Source organism: Mauremys mutica, chromosome 17 (genome assembly GCF_020497125.1).
Source record: "Mauremys mutica isolate MM-2020 ecotype Southern chromosome 17, ASM2049712v1, whole genome shotgun sequence".
Taxonomy (NCBI): domain Eukaryota; kingdom Metazoa; phylum Chordata; order Testudines; family Geoemydidae; genus Mauremys; species Mauremys mutica.
Window position 1 is genome coordinate 24,982,537 of NC_059088.1, and position 18,228 is coordinate 25,000,764.

General features: G+C 43.1%; 1 protein-coding gene across 1 annotated transcript in view; it reads left to right on the forward strand.

The window, feature by feature from the left end:
• The window catches only part of SMG5 (SMG5 nonsense mediated mRNA decay factor), a 47,712-nt gene that overhangs the window by 4,888 nt on the left and 24,596 nt on the right, over positions 1–18,228 (forward strand). Inside the window, exons 2-11 of the mRNA XM_044991216.1 lie at positions 2,297–2,395; positions 3,833–3,956; positions 5,930–6,086; positions 7,918–8,007; positions 9,136–9,225; positions 11,635–11,713; positions 12,609–12,734; positions 14,136–14,204; positions 16,034–16,242; positions 17,195–17,332. Of these exons, the coding sequence (XP_044847151.1) occupies positions 2,297–2,395; positions 3,833–3,956; positions 5,930–6,086; positions 7,918–8,007; positions 9,136–9,225; positions 11,635–11,713; positions 12,609–12,734; positions 14,136–14,204; positions 16,034–16,242; positions 17,195–17,332 (1,181 nt within the window). The remainder of the gene's footprint in view (positions 1–2,296; positions 2,396–3,832; positions 3,957–5,929; positions 6,087–7,917; positions 8,008–9,135; positions 9,226–11,634; positions 11,714–12,608; positions 12,735–14,135; positions 14,205–16,033; positions 16,243–17,194; positions 17,333–18,228) is intronic.

An 18,228-nucleotide genomic window follows, 5' to 3' on the forward strand; every position in this document is an offset into this window, starting at 1 on the left:
AATTGCTTAGCTTCTGTGCCTCTCTTTCTCCACTTGCAAATGAGTATGTTGCCTATTTACCTCACAGGGCTATTATGAGGTTGGATTAGAGTTTGTAAAGTGCTTTGAGGTCCTTGGGTGGAAGGTGGTGGAGTATTCATAACATACTTTTTTGTGTGTGATTCTCAACCATAAAGAAATGCAAGACAAAATAGAATATTAAGAAGAAATTGTTACGTTAATGGAACTATTTTTTTTTGTACATTAGCTATGTTTTCATCTCCCAATCCATTACTTTACAAACAATGATTCTGTATAGGGACAGAATCATTTCATAGATTATTAGGGTTGGAAGGGACCTCAGGAGATCATCTAATCCAACCCCCTGCTCAAAGCAGGACCAATCCCCAAATCCCTAAATGGCCCCCTCAAGGATTGAACTCACAACCCTGGGTTTAGCAGGCCAATGCTCAAACCACTGAGATTTCAGTCTCTGCTCTCCCCCACCCCCCCTTCCCTGAGCTGAAAACGGCATAGAGACATTTAAGTTAAAGATCCTTAATCTCTTGGACAAATTAGTTTTTTGGGGTGTCATGTGAGATGGATATTTTTGTCGTTCTGGCATTCGGAAAAGTTTTTTGCGAGATTACTTTTCAGCCTGTGCATTTGTAAAGGAGACTTGATTTGCTCGGAAGGAGCAGCATGTGAAACTGTCTGTTGCCTTGTACTGACTTCTGTAGTTTTCAAGGAAACAGTTATTAGTTTCAGCCTACCCATTAGAATCTATCTTTGCATGTTCTTGCTTGCAGATGCCTATGTGCAAGTCCTCTACACAAACTGTCTGGCGTCCATCTGTGCATATTTCTGATGAAAGGTCAGGGAAGTTTCAGTGGGGTGATTTGCTTTATGCTAGCGATGGGGATTTTTTGTGGGGGAGGGTGGCGGCAGCAGAAGTGGCTAATGTTCTGCTTTGTGTAGCCCATATTTGGTCTGTCTCATCCCTCATTTACAGTACGGTTTGTCTATCTTCAACTTCGTGTTCGAAGAAAAATCTCTCAATTCAGCAATGGAAATGTGAAAGTATCTTCGGCGTGGATGAGCAATGACAAGTAAAGAGGTTTCTGGGTAGAAAAGAGTTCCTGTATGGTTGGTAGGCTGCAGCTTGTTGGCAGGATGGAGGAAAGGGGAGTTGGGAGCTGTATTTTAAAGAGAGGCTGTGAGAAATGAGTGAAATGCAGAGAGGTGGGTAGGCTGTTTACCATAGCTGGTCCAGTGGCTGCCAAGTTATTGGGTTGACAGAGGCAGAAGTTAAAAAGAAGACTCTAAGTAATAGAGTGGATTTGACTTGGTCATTGCTAAATTTTGCTTTCTTGAACTCCCTTTTTAGGTATCAATCAATGTGCTTTCTGCCTCTACTAATGTTTGCTGTTGATACTTACCAGAGTCTCGGTTTTGATTATGGTGCAGTTGGATGGAATCGGTTTGGCCAGTCAGCTTAGTTCATATCTTTGGATCATCACATACTTTTGTATTTTACATACGTTTGCATTCTTCTCCGGGAGACCCAGGAGTTTCAAGCAGTGACTCATGAATGCAGTTTTTGCATTGATGGTACACTTGATGTTGCCTGCTCAATGTTGCATTTGGCTTTGGAGAAAACATTTTGTTTTTAATTCAGGTGTTTTAAACTGTTCTGCCAGAAGCATAATAATACTTGGCTCTTATGGAGCAAATTCCCTCCAAGGATCTCAAAGTTCTTTGCACTTATTAATTAATGAATCACTACAACAATGATGGGGAAAGTGAAGTACAATGAAGGTGAAGAAGTGACTTGTCCAAGGTCACACATCAAGTCAACAAAAGAACAGGAAATACAGGACTGTTGATCCTTAACCCCCTCCTGTAATCACTGAAAGCCAATTCGTTTTGGTAATATTTTTTTTGTTAACAGCAGAGGTTAAAAGTTCACAATAGTGTATCAATAGAAGTCTGTCTCATTTAAGTCTGCTGATGCAAAAATCCTTTATATTTGACACATCAGGCAGTGGTACCCAGTAGCTAAGCAGATGAATTTTAGCATATACTTTATTGGTTACATAAGACCTTTCTTTTTTCCATAAGCTGTTAAGGATAATAGAACTGTTCAAAAATAGCAGATCAGTTGGTGTGATGTGGGGTGGTACGGTTCATTAATGATAATATTAAATAGACCAGGCGTCTTCCCTGCCCGAAGCTATCAAGGGTAGATCCTGGATCTCATAGACGGCCCTCACATGAATTGTTATCCTGAAGCTCTTCTTTCTGTATTGTCTGGCAGAGCGGTGGTGGAGGCAGTTCATAGACTGGATCTCATTCTCGGCAACAAGGCAGCTTATCAAGAAGTGTTCAAGCCAGAGAACATCAGCTTGAGGAACAAGTAAGTTGGGCAGATGCCATATTTTAATTTTTGGTAGGAGAAATCTAATGTGCTAAGTTACACACGGCTTTGTTTCAGCAGTTTCACAGGGAACTGAATTTGTAGTGCACCTGTCAAGCAAAGTACACACTACCTCTTTGTGTGTTCTCTTTGTACAGCACCTAACGCAACGTTGCCCTGGTTCATGACTAGGGCCCTGACCAAACAGAGATGTCTTTTCCTCTGCGGTGAATGATGATCTGGTTTTATAATTCTATAATTACAATACCTGTGTATTGAAGGAATTTCATACATATAAAGTGAAGCCCCTTTTAATTTTCCAGCAAAAGATAAATAAAATAAACTTCTTGCCTAGTAGAGAGGATTCTTTATCTCATGGTTGAAAAAAATGTACTGGAAGCGATAGAGGGATAATTAAAAGTGATTGCTTATTGCTTAGTGCTTAGTGCAGGTTTCATTCTATATAAATTCTATATAAATGCTACTCTGACAGCATTTTTAGTTTCCCTGCTGTGGAAATTTATTATGTGGCTCGCTTTAGTGTTTACTTCTCTGTAAAAGTGTCTTGCAGGTTGGATGCTGATAAATTGCTGGTAAGAGTGCTAGCCTAATTATACGTGTTCATTCACTCCCTCATTTGCATAATTATTATCTAATTTTAGCCTGTAAGTTTCTTGTGCGGTTCTGAACACATCGCTGCTTAAAAATATATTTATGTCCCTCTTCCACTCTCAAAAGACTTGCAAGGCTGGAGAGTCTGCAACAACATGCAGGGCTTAGGGGGTGGCTGGAGGGGTGAGCTTGGGAAATACTTGCCTCTCTGGTCTTGAGGTGGTGTGTGTATGGTGGGGGTGGGCTGCCCCATGAATTGGCAGGCCACAAGCAGTCTTATTACTTGTGCAGAAGAATGGCTCCCTGCTTACAGAAGAGGAGGGATGGATACATACAGGTCTGTCGCATCTTAGGTGCATTTAACATGCACAATTTCAGCTTTATGTGGTCAGCAAAAGCAAGAAAAACAAAAGAGAAATAACAATTTAAATACTGTTTCTATAGTGCGGGCGGTTCTGCCCGCCATTACACTCGATGTAATTTTGACTATACGCGATTTTCACTTTACGTGCCGACTGCGGAACGTAACCCCAGCGTAAGATGAGACAGACCTGTACAGCTCCCTCAAAAGACTGACAACCCCGTCCCATGCTGTCAGCAAGACTGGCGATGAGCAGAGGGAGTGACTACCCATTGCTCTCCCCTGGGGCTGGGCATGTTGCTGTCAATCTGGAGTGTGAGTGACCAGAGTGCATGGCCACTAGGTGGCCATGCTGCCCCTTTAATGACATTCAGGCTTTCCTTTGTCCCTAACTCACATGGTTGTGGTTATGTAAGTGGCTACTGCAGCTAATGGAATGGTAAACTTTCTGCTCTGTGTCTCAGGTTGCGAGAGTTGTGTGTGAAGCTGATGTTCTTGCATCCGGTGGATTATGGGAGAAAAGCAGAGGAACTGCTGTGGAGAAAGGTTTACTATGAAGTTATCCAGCTCATTAAAACGAATAAAAAGGCAGGTATCTGTGCCACTGAGCCAGAAATTCTTGTGCTGTGTGACATGTTAATGGCTTAATTTATTTGGAAACAGGGTCCGAGCACAAGACTGGGAGCCAGAAACTCCTGAATCCTATTCTTGGCTCTATCATAGACTTCCTTTCTAACTATGGGCAAATCATTATGGCCTTGGAGGTCTAGGTGCAGAGAGCCTCTCCAAATCAGGTTGCATCCATTTCCCCATCTCCAAAATAAGAATACTATCTCCATGTGAAGCAGGTGTCGGATCATGTGAAGATCCAGAGAAGTGCTAATTAGTTTCATGCTAGAGAGAATCTCGAAAGTCAAATCACTTTTATTATATAGTGCTATGCACCTTATCCTGGTGATCTTATCAGATGAATATAAAATGAACTTCATTCTAATTGTAATACCATACTGGTCTTATCTAAATCATGTTCTGCTTCATAGTGACCTGAGGTCTCCTGGTGCCTTCCATCTGAGGACCTCAAAGTTCTTTACAAATACCGTATTAATGAATGTGGCTATAGGACCTCTGTGGTGGAGGGAAGTATTGAAAACAAGTGCTCAGATATCACAGTTCAGATCACAAGGGGTTTGCGTACCTTCTTTTCAGGAAAGCAAGGTATAAAGGTGTTGTGACTTGCCCAGGTTATTGCAGCAAGTCTGTGGCAGTGCTGGGAATAAAATCCAGATTTCCTGACTCTCAGCTCTGTGTGTTGGCTTCAAGATCATTTTTGCCATCTAGTGAAACGCCATTAGTAGCGTCATAGAATGAAAGTCCTGGTTTGTTTCAGTGCCTCACTATGTACAGATGCATCTGATGAAGTGGGCTGTAGCCCACGAAAGCTTATGCTCAAATAAACTTGTTAGTCTCTAAGGTGCCACAAGTACTCCTGTCCTTTTTATGTACAGATAGCAATTAGTTAGTGAAAATATTCTGAAAAAATGAATTCAGTTTGAGGTGTGTGTGTGTGTGTGTGTGTGTGTGTAAATATGTGTGTGATTTTACTAGAGGCACAAGTCCTTCAGATTTCCCATCCTACTGTCCCACGATAGTAAATCAGATGAACCATGAAAGGAAGAAAGATTGATGCTGCTGATTTTTAGGTGGGATGCTTCTGAGAGTGTATCTACACTACCAAAAAAAAGTGTGTTTGTAACTCGGGTTAAAATAGCAGTGAAGACGCTTCAACTCTGCTTTTAATTTGGTTTAGCAGCTTGAGTGCAACTCCATGGGCTTTAACTCAGTCTGCTAACCTGAGTTACAAGCTAATTTGCTGTCTTCACTGCTATTTTAACCCAAGTTAAGAGCATACCTTTTCTTGCAGTACGGACTGTCTTAGAGGTAGAATCACCTTGACCTGTTGAGTGTGGCTGATCAGGGAAGGTTTGATTTAGTACTGCTGGAAACAGGTTTCTGGCAATGCAAAATAACCTTATCTTTGGTTGTTGTTAAATACACCTGAGGCTGTTGGTGGCTAAATGCATAATGATAATGTAATCAATGCAGTCAGGTAATTCATAAAGGGTAGAGATCTGAAACATCTCTTAGATATAATCTGTTTTCTCCCCAGCCAACAAATGATTTTTCTTGTGAGCATTTGGTTCACTCTCTTCCCAAGCTAATGGATCTTTCACCATTTCCCTTGGGAGAATAAAATGGAAATAGGAAACATTTCCTGATTCTCAGCTTGTGTTTTAATTTCTTAGTAGTCCATTATTCCTAGTTATACCGCTGTATAGTGCCTAAATAATTTCTCCTTTCTTGATATTACACCTGTCCAATACTAGATATTAACAGTACTGGTTAGGTATTGAGCAAGAAGGTGGAGTGAATTGAGGGAGGATGGCAGAAGGTGAGTCACCCGCTACCTCTGTTTTACCAAGGGCAACTCATGTTGCCGGCCGGAATCTTACTGGACTGCATTAACAGGCTCTCACCTGGCTGCCTATTTCTGTTTTCTACAGCACATTCACAGCCGCAGCACCCTGGAGTGTGCGTACCGGACTCACCTAATTGCCGGCATCGGATTTTACCAACACCTTCTTCTCTACATTCAGTCTCACTATCAACTGGAGCTGCAGTGCTGTATTGACTGGACTCACGTAACCGACCCACTGATAGGTCAGTGCCTGATGTGTATTCGCTCTTGGTTGATGCAAGAGTCATAAGCAGATGGCTCCCCCTTGCAATTACTTGACTCTGTTTCAAAATGCAGAGGATTATTCTTTTCTCATTAGCTTGTTATCTTTCAAAACACAGTCTGCTCAGCTTTTATTTTCAAGTTAAAACTTTTGGTAATGAAACAAGAGGGGTGGAAAATATTCTTTATTGCAGTCACATTTCTCTTAGAAAATCCTCTAGCAAGTGTTAATGTTCACTATGGCGGATCTTACAGCACAATTTTTTAAAAGCACTTACCTCTGGCTATAAAGAGTGAGCAAAATTGTGTTGCACTCTTGTTATCTCCTTCCCTCTGTGTGTTACATTTGTGTGCTTTATCCTGCATGTATGTACTAAGACTCTTGATACTGCAGTTGAATCTAGGCAAACTTCTGACTTCAGAGGTCTATCCATGTGGTTCCAATTGCAGAAATGGAGCTGAAACTTAAGCTGATTTTTTGTATAATTGTTGTTGTTGTTGTTGTTATTATTATTATTTATTATTTATATGAGAAGGGGGAATAATGAAACATTGAAAGGAACTTAAGTGGAAAGAAAAGAGAATTTGGAGTTAGAGATATCCATATGTATCTAGCAATGAAATATTTTACTTGTTTCTGTTCAGTTCTTAGCTGGTGGAAGATGATTGTATTGCAGTTGGCTTTGAAACATCAGTTTAAAAGGCAGACGTCCTTAGCAACTGTTGCTATGAGAAACATTTTCATGATACTGCAGAGCTAATAAATCCTATTTTAAATTGTGGCTGGATTTGTAGTCCTTGATAAGTGACTGCATTTCCACAGGTCCTGTCCTCTAAGTTGCTGCAGACACTTGCAATTAAAATACAATAGCATGTAGACATCATAAGCATACAGTGAAAATTAAACACTGCAGCATCATTAGAAATGGTGGATGGGGAAGAGTCGTGCAGACAACTGAAAATGGGGGAAGTGGGAGGAGGCTAAAGGCAAGGTAGCGTAAATGGGGATTACAGGTGTACATGGTAAAACATTTTGTAGGTTCACCATCAGCTATAGGCACAACTTTAGAGTCAGCGTATTGGTAAAACATCACTTATGCAATGCCTGTAAATAAACAGAACACATTCCTCACTGGTCACTGGCTGGTGAGAAGGTGCTGATGGAAGATTGTTTCCAAAAAATCTGTCCTGTAGCTTCAGATCAGCTGATTTTACCTCTCTTTTGTTGCTCCTGCCACTTCCCAATGACTGAGTTGTTTTTTTCTGGAGGCTTTTTTCCCTGTAATACTGCTGACACTGTAGCTACAGGAATATATTTTGTTCTTTATCCCTGTCACCCATTTTATTTCTCTTCCTCCCCTGTTGTCTGTCATCTCATCTTCTCTCCTCCTTTTTCTCCCTGTTCTTTTAACAGTCTCTCCAAGCTTATCCAGTGCTGAATGCACACCACATTTCTAGTGGCTTAGTGGTAGAAGTTCTGGCCCTGGGCGTCAGTACAAATGAGTGAGGTAGCACTGTTAATGATTGCTGTGGAACAGTGTAGCATACTGCCCTTAGGAGAAGTGGGGTGGCTTAAAAAAAAAAAAAGGATATGTTGTCTGCATGAGTCTTGCACAACCTGGTAGCCTGAAACAAGCCTACATTGATCTATAATAAAACACAGACAAAGGCCAGCACTCCGGTCTCAGTGTGTGATCTCTTATTTGCACTCACTTAACTATCATGTATCTCATGAAGAAGTGTAGGCTGCTGCTGCCTCTTTCCAGCAGTCTTCACCCACGAGTGTGTTATGATTTGGTATTTTTCATGTAGGCTGCAAGAAACCTGTGTCTGCATCGGGGAAAGAAATGGAGTGGGCACAGATGGCGTGTCACAGATGTCTGGTTTATCTGGGAGATTTAGGTAAGAGCAGTGTTTCCTTGCAGGGGGACCTTTAAAATATAAAATCTGTTGCATTCATAGCACTGATACCATGATCGTTAGTCACCAGCGATAATTCCTTGCAGACACTGGTTTGTCTTAGGCCTGTTGTACATTTAGAATTTAGATTGACACAGTTGTGTTGCTCTGGAGCAGGGGGAGGGGGAGAATCCCCACTTCTGAGTGCCATATCTGTGCTGACCTAACCCCGGTGGATTGAAGAATTCTTTCATCCGCCTAGCTACTGTCACTCAGGGAGGTGGTTTTTCTATAGTGATGGAAAATCCCATTCTATCACTGTAGGCTGCTCCTGCAGTATGGGATTGTCTGGTATAGCTACGGCACCATCGACAGTATAGACAAGACCTTACACACATTTGTCACTGACAGATTTGAAGTGAAATCCTCTCAGGTAACAGATCTGTTACAGAATGTGGAGGTCCCATCTTAGTGCCAGCAGACATGGAGTATGCTATTTAGTTAGAAATGTAGCAAGTGTTGTGGGTCTGAATCCGTTTCTGTATAAGAACATAGGGTCTGACTTTCACTTGCGCTGCTCTGGTACTGTAAAGAAGTCCTTAAAGTGGGCATAACGTACCATGTACACTCTAAGGCCTGACCAAGCCTGAGTGGTGCAAGGAGGCCTGAGTATAAATGAGAATTTGGCCCAACGTGCAGAATTCTAAATTGAATCCCGTGCAGGGCGATAATGACAAAGCTGTGGCTTTTCAGTAATTAGTACGAAACATGTACATGTGTTGGTCCATTCTGTAGTGGACTTGTGTCTGAATCTCACAGTCACGACCACAAGAAGTGAGTGTGTGACATGATTTAACTTCTTTCTTGAATATCTGTGTGTGCACGTGAAGGAATGAAAATACATGTGAATGTGCACGAATAACTTAGACAGGGTGGGCGAGGTAATATCTTCTATTAAACCAACTTCTCTTGGTGAGAGAGACAAGTTTTTGAGTGACACAGAGCTCTTCTTCAGGTCTGGGAAAGGTACTCAAAGCATCACAGCTAAACACAACATTGTTCCCTTTTTGCACTGGGCAGTACTAGGGCACAGCCTGTGCTTTCTGTTGTGCATGATGTCTTTCTTTTCAGCTCGCTATCAGAATGAGTTGGCAGGTGTGGACACGGAACTGTTGGCTGAGAGGTTTTACTATCAAGCCCTTTCTGTTGCACCACAAATTGGTAAGTGAATTGCCATGAATTTGGGAGCCTTTCGGAACAATAACGTGGCTCACGTAGCCTAAACCTCTTGTGAAAATGACTGGAAGAAAACACTATCATAGCAATTGCTCTGATTTGGGTTACCCTTACGTTTCTTACTTTTGAGAGATTTGTTTTATTATCCAGTTACAATAATTCCCCTTTGAGATTCTCTCTTGCTGGCAAACCAAAGAGAGGAAAGCATCTCTGCTTTAACTCCCAGGATGACTTTGATTTATCAGGTAACTTCCCCCTTATTTTTTAGCCGCATCATGCATAAAAGTTCAAATTTACATGGAAGTGGTGATGTCATACTTGTTTGGCTCAACCAAGATCCAGCTGAGTATTGCTGCTTTTGCAGAGCATTATTGATAATACAACTTTTCTCACTGATATAACCCCACATGCTCCTCTTTTGACTTAAAGCAGTTACTTTGTGCAAATATAACATAGTGGAAGACTGGAGTTGGACTCCTGGGTTCTATTCCAGGTGCCACTATGACCTCTTGGGCAAGTCACTTAACACTCTCTGCCTCAGTTTTCACACCTGTAAAATGGGGAAATTTTGCTACATTACAAGGTTAGTGCATGTAAAACACTGAGCTCAGACAAAAGGTACTATAGAAGTACAGGAACTTATTTAATAGCTTTCTTGTCTAATGTCTTTTAAATAGTCAGTTGCAATTAAAATTTAGTTTTAATTTCTGTAATGCTCCTGTCATGCTCTCAAAGCATATGCACATATGCAGACTGCCTGAGCTGCCCTGAAGAAGCTTGGCTGAATAGAGTGGTCTTGCAGAATGCCCTGAAAGGCTTACCAGGTCTGACATCCTGAGTTTGAAAATCAAAGTTGAGAGCCTCTGACTGAGTGTGCCTTTCTAGCACTATACAGATATTGAAATAGGGTGTCTTAAGGGACCATTATGATCATCTAGTCTGACCTCCAATTAAATTAATTTTAATTAAAAGCCTCAGATGATCTCAATTGTGGGCTTCAGATGTGAGCAGAGGTAGCTAAGAGCCTGAACTATATAGATGCTTAGAGTCAAATTAACCACTTGAGCTGCACTCAGAAACAAACAGTACAGATCATGGAGCACATGTGTAATGAGCCCTCTTGGAGAAGTATTGTTAAGGGGACAGCTGCATTCATTAGAAGCTAAAGCTTCTGAGTGGTCCTTGGAGGCAGTTTTTACAAAGAGTACAGTTACAAAAACACAGTGCAAGGCTTTTCTCTTGTTGAGTTGTTGCTATGGCTGATCCCTAAGTATGAATAATTGGTGTTTATTGAAAAATTTATATAGCATGGTAAACTTATACCGCACTTTTACAAATGTAGATAAAATGTTCTAGCAATCCTGAGCTGACTGGCTAAACACCAGTTCTGCAGAAAAGAACCTAGGGGGTTACAGTGGACGAGAAGCTGAATATGAGTCAGCAGTGGGCCCTCATTGCCAAGAAGGCCAGTGGCATATTGGGCTGTATTAGTAGAGGCATTGCCAGCAGATCCAGGGAAGTGATTATTCCCCTCTATTCGGCACTGTTGAGGCCACATCTGGAGTACTGCGTCCAGTTTTGGTCCCCTCACTACAGAAGGGATGTGGACAAATTGGAGAGAGTCCAGTGGAGGACAACAAAATGATTAGGGGGCTGGGGCACATGACTTAAGATTGGCTGACGGAACTGGGGTTATTTAGTCTGCAGAAGAGAAGAGTGAGGGGGGATTTGATAGCAGCCCTCAACTTCCTGAAGGGGGGTTCCAAAGGGGATGGAGCTCAGCTGATCTCAGTGGTGGCAGATGACAGAACAAGGAGCAATGGTCTCAAGTTGCAGTGGGGGAGGTCTAGGTTGGATATCAGGAAACACTATTTCACTAGGAGGGGGATTAAGCACTGGGATGGGTTATGCAGGGAGGTGGTGGAATCTCTATCCTTGGAGGTTTTTAAGGCCCGGCTTGACAAAGCCCTGGCTGGGATGATTTTGTTGGGGTTGGTCCTGCTTTCAGCAGGGGATTGGACTAGATAACCTCCTGAGGTCTCTTCCAACCCCAATATTCTATTAATCCAAATCGGGCAGACAGCACAGTAGTTTAGGAGAGAAGGGGACAGGTGAATTATTGATGACTAGGAGGACTTGCTTGAAGGAGAAAGGAGAGCAAGCAGAGGAGGGACAGGAAGATGTGAGAGCAGCATGAAGCAGAGTGGAAACAGATGAAGGGAGCAAGTAGCCAGAGCCTCTTCAACATGGCTTTGTTAATATCTTTTGTACCTGCTGGCTCTGTACGCCTTCTATCATGAACGGAAATGTGGTGAGATGTAAAGGATCTTCTTGCATGAGGATTGTTTGAAATAACACCGGCTTAGTTCGCTCTCCTTTTAATTTTCATGACAGGGATGCCCTTTAACCAGCTGGGGACACTGGCAGGGAGTAAATATTACAACGTGGAAGCTACCTACTGCTATTTACGCTGGTGAGTGTCACAGAACATACTGAGGCTGGAGGGAGCATCCTCATTGCACTCCCAGTCAATGAGCCAGATTTTCTCCTTTTTCTTCACGTGTTGCTCCATTTCCTTGCACATCTGCTGTTAATGGGAATGCTGGTGGAGAGGGGTGGTGAAGGCTGCCTCCCTGACAAGACTGTACTGGATCACAGGGCCACCATGCCACCGATTAAATAAACACGAAGGGCCAGATTTTGAATGATATTTAGGCACTTAAAGATGAAGACAGATGCCTAGTGGGATTTTCAAAAGCACCTAGGTGCTTTTAAAGGGGCAGGCAAATCCCTGCAATCTAGTGTGTCGCTGCCTGTGTGACCCACTTTTAATTTCCCCGGGACAAGGGAGAGACCAACACACACTAACCAAATAGCATATCCCCTTTTAATAAGGGTTCGGGACCTGAGTAATTACAATAAACAGTTCCTAAGGTTCTCACTTGAAGGCCGTGTTTCACCTCCCAGATTTCAAGTCTACAGAACAAAGCTGCTGGCCTGAGAGAAAACAACCACCCCCCGGCTGCAGCCTGCATGGCTTTTATCCACCTCTGTCTTACTCCGCTTCCTGTTCCTGTTTAAATAGCTCTGTCCTAGTGTGGGGCAGGTCTCCTTGATTACAGCCCAGGCTGCCCCTTAAAGGGGGAGTGCACGCCTTCACAGTGCCCAGCGCCTACTGAAATCCGTATAAATCAATCTATCCCTTCGGTGCTTTGAAGACTCTCACTCGGGACCTATCTTCATGTAAAATACCTTTTAAAAATTGAGCACTAAGATTCGTGGCACAGTCCAATCAAAGCCACGAAAAGTAACTGGTGAGAATCCCTGTGGAAAAGTAACTTTTTGTTTGTATAATATTGGTATCTTAGTATCCAGTCTGAAGTGTCCTTTGAAGGTGCCTATGGTAACCTGAAGCGGCTGTATGACAAGGCAGCCAAAATGTATCACCAGCTGAAGAAATGTGAAACCAGGAAACTGTCTCCAAGCAAAAAACGGTAAGAACACAGAGAAGAGGCGGGTGCTGGGACAAGTCTTGGAATGCGATCATCAGTGGCTTCCTTTAGAAACAGGGACTGGATATGGTTCCTGGGAACTTTAATAGGGTATGGAGTGTCTGGCACAAATCCAGCTCAAATCAGTCGCCAGTCAGAGTTGTTCCTGTTTTTTTAATGATCTCAGTCTAGATCCCACTATTGGCCCCTTTAGTGGTGATCGCTGGGAAAGAGGCCAAGGTTTGGCTAGGTGCAAAGGTTGAATTCCCCTCTCATCCCTAGAGCTGGTTGCTGCAGATCAGGGTTGAGGCATACTGGTGGAGTGGAATATGTAGGAAGCTTGCACTGTTACTGCCTATGTACATCCAGCCTGTGGACTTCAGTCTCCAGGGCTGTCATTCTGTCACAAGGACTAAATTTCACGTTACAAAATAAAAAGCAATATGGAACTCTGCCATCAAGTAGGTACCGAGAGCCCTTTCATCTAATTCAGCAACCTACCGTAACCCTCTGTTGTTCACTAATACCTTGTGTCAGCAATGTAGCAGTTTACTTTGTTTTAAATACATCTTTGCTAGTTGTGTTTCCTGCTGCCTTTGCAGGAGAAGTCCATAGAGCCATCACCCATCTAGTAAACCAGTATTCATGGTGCATTTAATAGGAAGTCAGTAGTGTGAGTAACTTGTTTCCATTTATCTGACCTTGATTTTTAATGAATTAGAATTTTTGGCTAATGATCTGGTTCTGTTCTTAGTGCTCTTCCCAAGCATTATCCAGACTAGTTTCTTCCTTCATGTATACTGCTTCCAGATATTCTAATGCCTGAGCCAAATAAATATCCAATAGATATGCAGTTTGTTCCACTCTGCATCTCCAGAGCCCGACATATGGTTGGTTGGTTGTGTGAAGTGGTTCCTGACCTCTCTTGGATTGAGAGAACACATTTTGTAAATGTGTGGATGAAAATTGGAGACTTGAATATTCTTCAACCAGAACTGCTGATCCATGAGAATACTGACATCTTCTGCCTTTACAGCTTAAGATCTTGCTCTGTTTAGTACTGAACAGCCTCAGAATTCTCATTAACTGCCTTTAATGCTCCCCCTGCCAGTTTTGCCGTCCGAACTCCTGTGTATATTTCTTGTTTCCAAAGTTTAAACATGATCATAAGTTCTGAAATGGATGGAATATCAATGCCCCTTTCTCAAAGCAGGACTCTCTGATGGCACAGATGTGTGGTCAAGCTAGATTTTGCCACTATAGTGAAGGTGGGAGACCATGAATAAACTAACTTACTAGCAATCCATCGAAAACCTGATTTACATACATGAATAAGAACATTGCTATCCCCTTGCAACCAAGTGATGGGATACTCACTTAACTGTGTTTCTCTTTAATCTTTAGATGCAAAGACATTAAAAGGTTGCTGGTGAGCTTTATGTATCTCCAGAGCCTTTTGCAGCCAAAAAGCAGGTAAGGTTACCATACAGCTTCTATCCTCTGTAGGAGACTTGCAGCTGCAAAGATTAGAAATGGAAGAGACTTGCTTTGTATCCTCGCCACAAATGCAGAACAGCATATCTTAGTGATGCCTTTATTGAGCCTTTCAGTCAAGAATCCCAAACGTAAGGGAAGTCTTATAACACTTCTGTGAGGGAGGAGAGTATTATCACCACCACAGAGAAACTTCACACACGGGGATTAAATCATTTAGCCGTGGTCGCTCGGTAAATCAGTGCCTGAGTGAATGTAGAATTCAGAAGTTCTGACTTCTCAATCTCTCAGTGTCATCTTTGTGTTATGGTGCCCCTCTCACTGTGTTTGAATTCTTTGCCCAGTCTTCAAATCTGTGCGTCTATCAAGCATTGGCAGAATGACATTGGTGCAAAGGGTCACAATCTGCACACGTGCAGAACCATAGAGCAGTTCATTATAAACACCTGTAATCGAACCTCCTTGTTCAGGGGAAAGATGCTATTCTTTCCATAGCCTGTTTCTGTTGGAATAAGTGGATAGCTTTGTACAATTGTGTGGCTTTTCCTGGATTTTCTATCTCTGCCAAGAGACTCCAGGTAGCTCTAAATTAACTCTTTAAATACTGTTTGGTACAGATTGATTTCTGTTAGGGGGCAGTCCACACACTCTTATTCTCTTGCCCATTTTAAGGAATTGATTTGTGCTGGTTGACCCTGGATTTACGCTTCACTGTTACTCCATGTAACACACATTCAGTGGGTGGTGTCAGTGTCTCAGGGCGGAAGAGGAAATAGAGCGCCCCCAATTGCCTGTGTCTGCTGGCCAGTTGAAGAGGATTTGCTGGATCTTTTACAGCCAGTTTCTCTCTAGAGACTGGGAACATCTTGTAATCCACTGTACTGATTCCCATAATGCTGCCTCTGAAGCAGCAAACAGCTGCAAATGATTCTGTGTGTGTGTGGTTGCAGAGGAGAACAGGTGTGGGAGATCACAGAAGGAAAAAGGTTGAGACCCTCAATTGAGGCTGTTACAGTGTAAAGTTTTAATTACACAGTAGAAATAACTGATTCTGAAATATTCACTCTTCTTAATAATGAAGGATACTGTATATATTGATGTGTATTGCCATATAGTGCCTCCTGACCCAGGCATACCCCTGTGGGAAGAAAGTCACCCAGTGATTATTTATATTTATCCAGCTCATGGGGAATTTTTGTGTCTCATTCTGAAGTGCTTTGAGATCCTTAGGTTAAAAGAGCTATAGGAGTGTTAAGGATCATTGTTCAGCCTCAGATTGAGCTCCAGATTTGTAGAAACCTGCTCACTTTCCATAGCTGATTAGGTCGGTATGTTAATCTCATCAATGAAGAATTAGCTGGTTTACTGCTTAATATCCTGGCTATTACTACGTGGGCTGAAAGGCCAATTGTGGCTGGTTTCTCGCTGCCTGGGCCAGCTATGGAGACAGCACCCTCAGCCCAAGAGCGCGGAGTTGAGCCCCTCACTTTATTCTCTAGTGATCCATCCTGGCAGTATAGGAGACGCTCCGGTAGCTGTTTATTGTATCACTTCAGTGTACGCTCTGTAGGAATGGGACACATTGCTCAGATTGTCTAGTCTTCCCCCCCTGCCTGTGCATGATTGTTCCCTTCAGTATATTCTCCAGTGCCTTGTCCTATCTTGTTCTAAATGACTTAAGTGATGACTGAGCTTGCACCAGTTTTCGTTCAGTATCCACATGAACGTTCTAGTTGCCAGGAGCTTGAGACTTAACTTGCTGCAGGGCATTTGAAGAGTAAATCAATTTGTTTTCCCTCCACGTTAAGCTCTGTGGACTCTGAGCTAACATCTCTTTGCCAGTCGGTGCTGGAGGATTTCAACCTTTGCTTGTTCTACCTGCCTTCTCCTCCTAATCTGAGCTCAGCGAGCGAAGACGAAGAGGAATATGAGAGTGGATATTCCTTCCTTCCCGACCTCCTCATCTTCCGCATGGTGATCATCTGCCTAATGAGCGTCCACAGCCTCAAAAGGGCAGGTAATCAGTGCATTAACAACGAACACGGGTCGTGATGCAGCTCATTGAATTATGTGCTGTGAGAGGAGGACAGCCTTGAGGAACATAAATGCTGAACAAGATGACCTGTCCATTCTGGACACTGACCTTCCATAGAATAAGGCAGTGGTCCCCAAACTGCGGGGTGCGGGGCCTGAGCCAGCCCCCATGGGGGGCAGGGAGAGAGTGCCATTCAGCCCCACTCTGCCCCCAGTTCCACTCTGGCCCCTGGCTCCCAGCCCCCCAGAGGGCTTGGACAGATTCCATTATGGATAAGGGAAGCCATGACAGAAAACGTTTGGGGACCACTGGAATAAGGGGACCCACTTAGGTTAATTTAAAACTGGGTAACTCCTATAATCTAGCTTGAAATTTGTTAGTTGTTAGTGATGGAGAAGACTTATTATGTTGCATCTAAATCTATCTCCTGGATCAGGTCAGGATTGCTCCTTGCACTGTATTTTCTAGTGTACAATTCATTGTGAAATGTCCTAATTAATGATGCTTCCACCACTTCCTTTGGGATAGTGTAGATGAAGGATAACTGGTATGGGAAGGATGTCAACACCAAGAAGGAAGAGGAATTGTTTAGAGTGTGCAACTTCTCTCCCTTCTTGGTGTTTGCATCCTTCAGACACCAGACAGTTATCCTGCTTGCTACCACTTTTTTCACTATAATAGGAAGATCTGCATAAAAAACTGTTATTTCCTATCTTTAAGGTGAGAGGTGAAATACTAGGGATGTCACCTTGGGCTGATTTATGGATTGAAGTTTTTTCAGGAAGTGGTAACCCCTGGATATTGATGCCACTTGTCAAGATGGCTGTGTCCCATGCAATTAGAGAGCAAATCTTAAACGTATCTTATTTGACATCCATTTTGCCGCAGAACTGGGGTAGTCTATTCACTTCACCTCTGTGCTCTCTTGTTGCAGGTTCAAAGCAGTACAGTGCAGCCATTGCTTTCACTCTGGCCCTCTTTTCTCATCTGATAAACCACGTCAATATTCGCCTGCAGGCAGAACTGGAAGAAGGGGAGAATCCAGTTCCAGCCTTCCAGAGCGATGGCACAGGTAAGAGGAGGGAGGTGGTGAGTGCTGTGTTAGCTCAAACGACTTCCCTGTATGTGGTCGCCACAGCCCTTTCCTGAGTGCCTTCGGTATGAGCTTTATAGTGCAGTGCACAGCTATAGGTTTGCAGAGCTGAGTTTGAAACGCTTTTGATTCTTCACGGCCAGGCAGGAAGCTCTAGGCACAACTAGTTTGTTGAGTCTCGAGGGCATGGAAGTCCCCTCTCTTACTCTAGAGTACCCTGTTCTGCAATGACTATGCTTCCATAGGAAGCTATCAGAGGGATGCTTGCTGCTGTGAAAAATAGGGAAGACCCTCTGGGTTCAGAGGCAGCTCATGGGGAGGTGGTGGGGGACACAGTCAGACTAGAGAGACATTTGCTAAATTGTTGAGCAATGACTTCAGTTTCACAGATGTCACCAAAGTGCAGGTCTGCCCTGTCTTGTAACACCTCCACTTGCTCCTCATTCATTTCAGGATCTAGTTCAAATGAGTCCTGCGTGGCTTTTAAAACTCTCCATTGGCTTTGCTCCAGCTGACCTGATGGATCTCGTCTGTCCTGTTCTTGTTACCTCCTCTGATAACTTTATGAATGGGCTTATTTGACAAGGTTGGCTGCTATAGAAGGAGACTGGACTGGACAACCCAGCAGGCCCCTTCCAATCCTGTGTCCTCTGCTCATCTAGGACTCATCTCCTCTGTCCATTTCATGATCTTACAGCTCATGTGAGAAGCGCCTTCCCTGTTGTCCGGAACAGTCATTCTGTATCTCTCTCCAGCTCATCCTTCTTCAGTATCTCTTCTCCGTGTCCACTGAAAGTAGGGCAAGAAGTAATGGGCTTAATCTGCAGCAAGGGAGATTTAGGTTAGAGATTAGGAAAAACTTTCTAACTATAAGG